The 11130-nt window shown below is 45.9% G+C and overlaps 1 protein-coding gene across 1 annotated transcript in view; it reads right to left on the reverse strand.

Moving 5' to 3' along the window:
• The window catches only part of LOC150091146 (uncharacterized), a 208199-nt gene extending 206832 nt beyond the window's left edge, over window positions 1–1367 (reverse strand). Inside the window, exon 1 of the mRNA XM_090382221.1 lies at window positions 1193–1367. Coding sequence (XP_090238347.1) covers window positions 1193–1242 — 50 coding nt within the window. The 5' untranslated portion in view covers window positions 1243–1367. The remainder of the gene's footprint in view (window positions 1–1192) is intronic.
• Window positions 1368–11130: the final 9763 nt, after the last annotated feature.

Genomic DNA, 11130 nt, shown 5'->3' on the forward strand with positions numbered 1-11130 from the left:
ACCTGGTGGAGTTATTATTATAGTTATTATACACAGGATCGACTTTAGATATGCAAACGCCCCTAAGAAATTTCTGTGTGAAGCACATCGTGCGAACACCCTCGGTAGCCGATTATAAACAGCTGTTGTTCTGGTTGCTTAATACGCGTACCGCTATGCAGCGGGTGTCTCTTTTATTGAAACCGCAAATTAATTAAATCTTTATTGAGTAGTAAAATATATTAAAAATAAGTTCGTGTAATAATTTCTGAAAACGAATGGAAGGCGTAGCCTCATCTTAAATGCATATTTTGTAAAAATTGATTACCGATCCCATCTGCGCTAATCTACTTTCTGTTCTGAAAAACAAGTTTTCTGATTGCGCAGAATTTTGCAACAGTCGGAGACAAATAAAAATTTTGAGCACACACGATCCTGTAGCTTCAATTGAATTAAAAAATTATTTATTATTTTGCCAACATATGTCGTCCGATATTAAGAACACAACGAACTGCGCCGCAAAAGTGGTGTTAACTCCAGTCTGCTTATGGACACCAATAAATCTTTTTTAGTCCAGCAATGCGTCGTTGCGCAGAATGGAGACGTCGTGTTCCGATCTCACTATGGAGAATTCTCGTGCGAGTCGTTATATCAACAACCTAACTCGCAACGCGAGACAGGGGTTGTCCCAGAAATATTGTTGATAAAAGTGTATCAAATCATAAACAAATCAAAACAATTGTTTTTACTCGAGTTTAAATTTCGACTGCACTTTCCACCGAGCAGACAATACAAAAAAGGTAAAAAAAATGCTTTACCTCCTAATAATACCGACAACAACTGTAATAAATTTATCAAGCACGAGAGAAGACAAGTGCACAGAATGAAAGAATAACAATCTCTGTAATGTAATGCTGCTCATCTGTTTCCGGCAAAACGGCATCACTAAGAGGTATATTGAATGCGCAATTGCGAAATCTCATTGCCATTTGATTAGAATGCAACTTAAGAACGGATTCCTTACAGCAATTTTTATTCAGTGAATCAACCTCTCCACGAGTTTAATGCAGTTATGAAGCTAATGTGATATCTTTAAATCAATACAATTAAAAGTGCGCGTTGCCAGTGTCGAAATGTAACTGAGAGATACTTTAAAAATCAATAATCTTAGAACATCACATTCGGCAAGATGACAATAATAACAATCACTTACTCTACCGACTTGCTACTGCTGCTCCTTCGCCTAACCCGCCACTTCATCATCCTCTTGTCCAGCTGACCCAAAACGGCGTGTTGGACTACATTTCACAATACAAACTGCTGTCAGGCAACTATCTCACTCACTGAAGACATCGTTTGAACGTGTGCTACTTCATCAAGTTCCACGAGCCAACACTTCCTTTGAGTGATTCACGTGTTCACTTCACAATGACGTAAGTGACGTCATCTATTACGCGTTGCAGCCTGCAGCCACAAGAGCATAGACACGACTGCGCAAGTTTTGATATTGACCTTGAATACTGCGTAAAGTCGATCTTCGCTACTGTGCGTTGTACGATTCAGTAGCGCGCAGTAAGTGCTCCTGTCTGCACAGAACTCAGTGCGCTCCGAAACAGAGCCCTTTTCCGATTTTTTGTTCTACAGATCTCTGCAACACGCTTGTTTCGCTGAGAAGGGTACATGAACTTTCCGTTCTTTATTAAAAATTGCAATAAACTGGCTTGTTTATCGTACTAGAGCATATGAGAGAGAGAGAGAGAGAGAGCAATCAATTACTTGCTGTTTCAAATTGAATAAAGTAAGATTAGTGGAATGTATTTTGGTATTCTTAATAAATTTTCATTTTATTTTATTATCTCAATATTAATTTAGATATTCACGCCACTTACTGTATATTACTCTCTTACAATGATAAGTATGCAATAAAGATTTCTTCTAAGTGGGGAAATCACAAAAGAGGATTAGTTCAGGATGAACGACTTATAAACGGTACATCGGCATCCTAAAAGTGATGTGCCACCATGCATGAAACAGAAAACAACGAATCGGAGATTCCTCTCTATCATCACGTATAGAAACGAAACGTCGGCACTTACAAAACAAATGGACCGACACAAGTTGTTGGAGCTAAAAGAGGAACAGAAGAAGCATTGTGCTGGAAGAAGATGAAAAGAAGCATTCTCGAATTTACAAGACTGGACAGAAAGTTGTCGTTGTTCTTGTAGGGTTTTAGGAGCACCAACAACTAAGGCCATATTACTCTGTGTATATTGTCTGTAAATTGCGTGTGTTCTGAGCTCGATTTTCTGGACGGCACACCTGAGTTTCCGGGGAAAAAAAAAACTGTGTTACCTCGCCTGAGACCGACTAACTCAGTCACGTTGTAAAAATAGCCCATAAACATTCTTCACGTCAGCGACGGGACTCAAACTCAGGTTTTTTTCCACCTCGGTTTGGGAAGACGACGATTCTACCAAGCTGGCAGAAAGAGAAATAGCTGGCACAAGACGCAACACAACTTAAGATAAATTGTGTTGTCTAATAAAAATTACTTCAGTCTCCAACGGAATTCGAATGGAGACCTCTAATTTACAGAACGAAGAGCTGAATGGTTATGGACTGACCACATTCCTAGTAGAGCTGGCAACAGATGTCCAATTAAGCCGATGTGGACCTAATTCTTAGCGAAAACAGGGAATACCGAGACGAAGTTGAAGCGTTTTTGTCCTCAGGAAGTTGGCACTTCGGCTGCTGAGGCTATAGTGCGTCAATATCACGGTACGTTTGCTCCTGAGTCTTTTGCTGCACCAGCCAAAATCAAATTTCGGAATTATCGCGTGTGTGTATGTGTGAGCAAGGGTAGAGAGAAAGAAAACAAGAGTCAGAAGTAGAAGGGAATGACCAAGAAAGAGAAGAACGATGCTATCCAGCTCAAGACCCTGGGTGTGCCAAGCACATACTACTCACCACATTTGTTCGATCTGCGTGATGTGCTGGCAGAAAAGCTTTGAATAATTCGCGATCCTGAAACAAACCCTGTTCCCTTAGCCTGAGACGGAATAACTACAGCTCCTATTTGAGAGGACTTTAATTGAAGTATTTTTTTTTAAATTAAAAATTACTTCAGTCTCCAACGGAATTCGAATGGAGACCTCTAATAAACGAGCTTTTGGAACATTCATTTTATCGCTAATTCTTTCGTGAGGGCGAAACCACTATCGGGAAACTCGGTGATAAAATGAAACCTCCAAAAGGATTGCAAGTGGGGGTGACAGGCCCAGGGTCGTGCACTTGGGGGCCCGGTTGCAAAAGGGGTTAAAGGACCTCGTTTATTTATGTTGAGATTTTGATCGCTCCCTCGATTAGGGCCCCCTAGATCGGGGGGTCCTGTTGTCGCGCATCCAATGAACCTCCCATTTTCACGGCCCTGAGAAGGCAGAACAGTGGAGCATGCCCGTGCCCCACCAGGAGAAGAAATAGTGGGTGGCGAGGAGAGGAAGAGACAGGGCACTGTCGCCTCCCCCCGCCAGGGAAGGGAATGGAAGTGTGTTGGGCTAGAGCCCAGCACAGGTCATCAATAGGGCATGTGGCAGCAATTGCTGCTGCTGTTCAGTTCAGTTGTGATGTTTGGATTTCCAGTCCACTTGGTTGGCTTATGTTTCGTTTTCTCAAAGGTTATTTCAGTCAGTTTCAAGATCAAATCTGGTTATCTCAATTCTATATATGAGCCCAATTCGAACCCCGTGTCCCAGGGTGCAATCAGAGGTTGAAGTTTGTACCTTGTCCAACATCATTTGGGGATATCCTCCGTTCAGTCTTGTCCTAGTGGGTTTTCACTCTCTCTCTCGTTCTTGGTCCACTTAAGCACGTGTAACTGACAGTTATGCGTGCTTGTAGAACAACCAGTACCCACGCGCTGTAGGTCTTGGCCGGGGCTCTCCCCCTTGACTTAGAGATCACGCGCAAGGGAATAAACTACCACATGGAGAAAGGAACACTCTATATATATATAATGGCTATACTGTGGACCACGCAAAAATGAAAAGATAAGACTGCAAAAACACCTGATGCTAGTTTGGCTTTGGCGCACTATGGCCATAGTTGCCGATGCGCCCAATAAATCCCGAAACAAACAAACAAACAAACAAGCTAGTTTGGCAGGAGCGCTGGGCCAATTCAAAGTGGGGATATATCACCAAGAAATCGTTCCTAACATCGACAAGATGTACCCCAGTCCCCCAACTTCGTTTGAACCCGGCTTATACACCACCTATTTACTGACTGGACAGGGGCCTTTAAAGCTAAGCTGATAGCGTTGGGAATTGAGCAGGATCCGAGCTGCGCCTGTGGGGCATTATGGTAACATAACGTGTTCAATCTCTCGCGATCACCGCGATACACTACCTCCCCCAAGAACCTGAAATCACATCTACTGGACTCATAATTGAGTCCAGTAGATGTGATTAGTAGATGTGGAAAACATAATTGAGGCAGCAAAAAACTGCGACGTGAAGTATTTTCTCCTCATATCAATAGACTTTGCTGGCGCTTTTGATTCTCTCTGGTGGCCCGGAATCCTGGCCAGACTTCGGCGCGCCCAAATTCCAGGCAACCTTTTCTGCTGCCTTAGATCATACTTGGATGACAGAAGGATTACAGTGACTGCTCCCTTTGCCACTCTCTCCAGGCAGGTCCACAGAGGCTGCCCCCAGGGATCAGTTCTGGGGCCCCTTCTGTAGACTCTTGTGTTGGATGAGTTCCTCAATATGGAAATCCCTAATATAAGAACGCAGGCATACGCCGATGATCTTATACTGATGCTGCAGGCTAATAGCAGGACACAGCTGGAGACCCATGCAAATCAGGCCATTTCTGTTCTGCAAGGATGGGCAAATGGGAACCTACTGAACATCTCACAGGAAAAAACACATTCAATACTCCTCAAGGGTTCCCTTGATCCTAGGAGGCCTCCCCAGATCAAGATAAATGAAACAACCATTAAACTCCAAACAGAAGTCAAGTATCTTGGCGTTATCCTCGATAGACACCTTAACTTCACACCGCGTCTTAGTTACCTCAGAGTAAAATTCAGGAAATATTCCGGCCTATTCGCTAGAGTTACACGCAGAGACTGGGGTCTGAAGAAGAGGGCACTTGCCATCCTCTACAAGGCATTCTTCATTCCGGCACTGGCTTATGCAGCGGGAGCTTGGTACGCTAAGGCAAGCACTGCTGTTAACATCCATCGAATAATTCTCCTCACAACAACCAGAGCATGCTGCACGGTGAGCACCCACGCTCTCCAGGTCCTTGCGGGATGTCTCCCTCTGGACTTAGAGATTGTCGGCCGTGGGCTGCTGCACCAACACGCCAATCACACATTTGGGATACACTACGGACCCAACTCTGATTAGACCACAGGAAAAAAGACGTCTTACAGACCACATGAGAACAGTGTGGCAGAATCGGTGGAATGACTCCACTAAAGGCCGCATAACTAGAAGCTTCATACCAGACATTGGACGTATTTACCCTATTTCTCCGAACTGGTACTCTCCTGGACTTCATACCACTTACCTGCTGTCAGGGCATGGCTCCTTCAGGAAGAAGCTACACGATTTTGGAATCTCGGACATAGCGCAGTGTAGATGCGGACAAGAAGAAACTTGGGATCACCTGCTCTATGAATGTAATATATATGAAGACCTCCGTGGCCTGCTGTTTACCAAACTACGCTCCATCCTTAGAAATCAGGAGGACATAGTGCTGCAGGAAAAAGAAAACTATAAGGCTTTCACGCTTTTCGCTCAAAATCTCTTCGCGACGCAAAGAGCACTCCCACCACCCTGAAACAATGGTCACCCAGATCCGACACCTTTCCGGGCCTGCTTTATCTCCTTTTCCCGGTGGGGGACACCCCTGTCTCCCCCTCTCCCTGTAAAACCCACTTTCCCTCTGGTGTGGCATGGGCATGCCCACTGAACGTTTGGGGGCCACCTCCTCTATCGGTCCCTTTCTTCTTTTTCTACCCTCCAGTCTTCCTTCTCCCCACCCAAATCTGTCTACTTTCACAGCACATAGCCCCACATGTCAAAATTGTAACTAAACCAAAATTGCTTGCCCCGACCCTTTTCGGCCAAAAAAAAAATAAAACTCATCCAGCGTACAATACATTCTCGCTCTTAAGGCAAATCTCTATGACCAAACAAAGCACCAACAGCGATTAAAGCAATGTCTTTTTTTTTTAATTTTTTTTTTATATAGGTCCTAGCCATTGAAATCTGAGGAAAGTAGGTGGCAGGACCTGCCAGAGTACTGATTCCTTATTGGTAACACCTGGCTAGCCTCCACATGGCGCGGTATGGGCAACGTCGGGTCCCATCAGGGGCCCGATGGCCAATAAGCCAGATGAACAATGGGCACAACAGACTACACTATACACGATCCACACACTTTAAATCTCTGGCTTGACAGGGTACTGTCACTCGATACAGAGAACACCGCGGAGATGGGAGAAATCCCAGGAGCCGCAAGACCCTCAACATACCAAATACCAATCTACTGGACTCACTAGTGGAAAATAGGGCGCTAAAGGAATATGCGCAAAAACTATTTGCTAAGCGTGAAACGCTGATAGCCATCAACAGAAGAAACAGATAAAAAATGAGACACAGAACACGCGTGGAGAGGACTCAGGAACCTGCTCACTACTAATAATATCTAATACCTAGCGACCGCAAGAATAACCCAATGGAGATGCGGATCTTCCCATGATGAAGAGAACCACAGCCATTGATAATGGACTGACAATGGACCTGACCAGTGTTCATAGCTGAGGAGGACAAACCTGGATACTAAAGACTACCGATGATAGAGAAGACCGACGAAGATCTCATACTGCATAGAACCTCCAAGTTTCCGCTTTGACGGAGCTATATTGGCTCAAGGCTCTGCACTCTATTTTGCAGTGCAACCCTTTTTCTCCCACACCAAGCAGGGCGGAGAGGTGACGCCTCGCTGTCTCCTCTCTCCCCTACAACACCATTCCTTCCCTCTGGTGGGGCATGGGCATGCCTCACTGAATAATAGGAAGTCACCTACCCTATCGTCCAAATTGGCGGCAAAACTTGGCGCATACAGACATCAGAGAAGAGGAATTAAATCCTAGAAGAGACTCAATCCTACTGGTCTATACCAAATGCCACATGGACAAATCGCAGTCTCTGCACGCAGCGCCGTATTGGCGACCTGAGCCAGCTCTCTTGTCTGGCTCACCTTTTCCACTCCTCCCCAGCAGGTGGGGGAGTGTGACGGTTCCACCATCCCCCCCACGTGCCACTCCCCATTCTTACTCTCTCGTGGGGCATGGGCATGCCCCACTGTAAACGGGAGCTGTCTCCTCTATCGGCTCCATGTCTCTGCCTTCCCCCAGTCTTCAATCTACTCCCCCCCACTCTACCTGTACGCAAGCGAATGCCCCACACAATCTAAATTAAACTATCTAAAATCACCTTCGCCCACTACTTTCGGCCTCTCATTCCTAGCGCCTCCCTTCCACGCGAGCGCATAAGGGGTATGTATATATATATATATATATATATATATTTTTTTTTTTTTTTTTTTGTAAGGTCCTAGCCACTGAAATCTCAGGAAATTAAGTGGCAGGACCTACCAGAGTAAATCTTAGTCTACTGGTGTTTCCTGGTCTGCCTCCACGGGGCGAAAGCGGGGCAACGTTGGGCCTCAGTAGGGGTCCAGCGGCTAAATGACCAGATGAACAACGGTACACGACACTACACATGTACAATATCCATACACTTTTGAATCTCTGGCATTTCCAGTAAACTGGCACACCCATCACAATGCAAGCAACGCGGAGATGGGGGAAACCCCTGGTGCCGCTTGACACTAAACACACTTTACACTTTACCCTATCGACCGACTGATCGCCAATATGGCTGCCGTTGTGAACAGACGTGTGTTTCATCGCTCCGCGAAATTTTAGTTTAAAAATGTGTTTTACTTCCGTTAGTGCCATGAAACGTATCCTCACTTGAAGACAAATTGGATAGGTTTCCACTGGTGAGAAACTTTTGCCTATATATTGGGAATTTGGTCAGGTTGAAGCGTTATTTTTCTGTATCCTTTGTTGCCAGACCGCAAGGTCACCATGTGGCTGACAACAGTGCTATAGAGATGCTGCCGATATAACGCGGTGGCCGCGTATTCACCTGACACCTTGACTGGGGAGGTGCCCCAACTAGTGCAAACTGAGCAGTTGTTGTGCTCCACAATTCGTGCCTTTACCGAACAATATCATCAAAAAAAATATGACTTTAAAGTTCCCCCACCCCACCATAAACTCTATATGGAGAGAGAGAGAGAGAGGCTATCTTCGCACCTGTGCTTCTACCAGAAATCTTAATGCCACAAACGTCTTCGCCGCCACTAGATATCCCGCTGGGAAAGTAGTCCCGTCCTTCTAGGGGCATTTTTATATCTGGCGTCTTCCCCGCGTCCCACCCTCAAAGTGCTGTGTGGAGACACACTCAAAACTTCCACAGTCCACTGTGTGCCTCCAAGTACACTCACGAACTTGTGGTTGGCATCAATCGCCACCATTTTATGCAAACTATCTGATCTCAACATTGTGAACCCGATTAACCGAACAGTTCCGGTAAACCGGAATCCATGGATATGGAGAAGAAATTAGATAAGCACAAAGATCCCTTGACTGAGACACAAAATGATGATCCCGTCATTGCTGACCAAGTAGAGGATATAGAGGACACCCGACCTGGAACCCCTCAGCCAAGCGGAAAACCCGCAAGCGAGTGGTTCCCGAATCGGAACGGGAAGCATGATCTCGGGCTGAGGAAAAGGAACAGCCAGAAGCCACTGCATCGCAAAAAGAAAAAAATGATGAAAAACAACAAGAACTATCTCTGGACCATACCATACCAGAGAGCTCCGTATACGAGAAAACTCTCTTTCTGAAAACGGCCCTCGAAACCATTTTAAAGGAGAATCCCAATAGGATATCGTCCGGCCTGAGATCGCAGATTGTCACCATCTTTCACAAGATAGAGACAAGTCTGCATGACACACATGTAGAAAACGAGAGAGCCATCACACGTCTACACGCCTACATGGAATGCGGGGCAAGACAAATGCCACAGCGCGCAGCGCTGAGGACCAAACCTGCCACTACTACTGTCACCACCACCAATCCTCCACCCAGGAAGACACTGCTCCCTACTCCACACTTCGTGGTTCTCAAACCTACAACCACTGACACTCTTAAAACTAGTGAAGAGGTCAAGAAAAAGGTAATTGACTCCCTAATTCAAGAGTTTAGAACGGCTAAAATCAAAGCCATTAGGAAGACCCGAAATACAGGGGTCATAATTGAGATCAAAACAAACGTGATGCAGATCTCATCATCAATAACTCCAAGTTTCTGACGCTTGAATTCTCTGCTGAGCTGCCCAGAGAAAAAGCCCCCCCCCCCATTGTCATATTCGATATCGACAAAGACCTACTGCTATATATGAGGAGATAGATATATATATATATATACGCAACTTAAAGCAAGACTTACCCGACAGAGACCATACTACCCTACTAATGCCCAAGCACCAAACCAAGAGCAGGAATGATAACCTGACAAACTGGGTGGTCGGACTGGCCCCGGATGCATGGAAACTCATAACAAAACAAGAGAGAATATACATAAATTGGAGCTCACTTCGTTCCAGGGAAGTGAACTCTATCCCCCACACATGTGCTCAACGGGAGGCAACCTGCGGACACTGTGCTGAGAAAGCGCGCAACTTTGGAAACTGCCCAAACAGAGAAAATGATCCACTCCGTGCAAATTGCAAGATGGCAAAAGCTTCCCCACACACATTCAACCAGAGATAACAAATGCCCTGTTTATATTAAAGCAAGAAGTGCCCAACAACTAAGAATCCATTATGGGGACTCTGCCTAAAAGACATAACACTAGTTGCATCAAATTCCTACAATTTAACGGACAGCGAGCAATTGCTGTAGCTGGACAGATCAGACAAAAGGCTGAGGAGGAAAACCTCGGCATCCTCCTGCTACAAGAACTCTATACCTGTGCGGGCGCCGTCCGGAGATATCCGCCTAACTACAAAATCGTCCAGGTGGATGGCGCAACCCTCTGGGCTGCGGTGGTGGTCAGGAATCCGGATATAACGATCGCTAGGATCTCGCACCTGTGCTCCGAGTGGGCCTCCTGTGCACACATCGCTTCTCCCTAGGGGAACTCTATGCGATTTCACTATACTGCCATCCAGGGGAGGACATCCTTCCAGCAATTCAGTACTTACAACAAGTCCAAACCAAACTGTCGGGAGCAAAACTTTTTGTCTCTGCTGACCTCAACTGCCGCTCGCCCCTGTAGCATAGCGAGACTCCGGAGCCAGAGGCTCTAGAAACGGCCAGCATATGGAGGAGTTCCTGGCAGACAGCAGCTTTGTTGTTATTAATCGTCCTAACAACGTTCCCACATTCAGCTCAACCCTATGGGAGGCCACTCTCGAAGCTACCATGACTATCAGAACCCTTGCGAGCCACTTGACAGATTGGACGGTGTAGGAGGACTGGACTAGCTCTGACCACAGGGCCATCACCTTTACCATGCAAAGATCACTCTACCGAGCTGTTGTTTGAGGCTGTTGCTAACCTCAAACAGAACAGGTACGCAGTTAACAAAGCAATCTGGGATGCGTTCAAAGTCGCCATCATCAACAGTGCACACAATCTGACAACCGACCAACTACAGAACCAAATCCTGGATCAACACCAACGTGCGGTCACCAATGTCATTATGAGTGCAGGCAATCAAACAATCAAGAAGAGGATTCCGATGCCTGGTGCTGTCCCATGGTGGTAGCGAGAACTCGACCTGCTCAGGAGAACCATGAATCAGAAACGACGCGCCTTCCACAGAGCAAGACCAACTTGCCTCCCCCCCATGAGGTGTAGTTCCTCAAGCAAACGTACAGGGAGGCAAGAAACACATACACTGCAATGATCAGGCAGCGGAAAAAGCTGTCCTGCAAGCATCTGGTCTCCACTGTGGGCAACTCGGGCACATGGAGCATCATTTACCGAATAACC

The sequence above is a fragment of the Mastigoproctus giganteus genome, chromosome 1 (assembly GCF_048544385.1).
Source record: "Mastigoproctus giganteus isolate SK-2022 chromosome 1, ASM4854438v1, whole genome shotgun sequence".
Lineage (NCBI taxonomy): Eukaryota > Metazoa > Arthropoda > Arachnida > Uropygi > Thelyphonidae > Mastigoproctus > Mastigoproctus giganteus.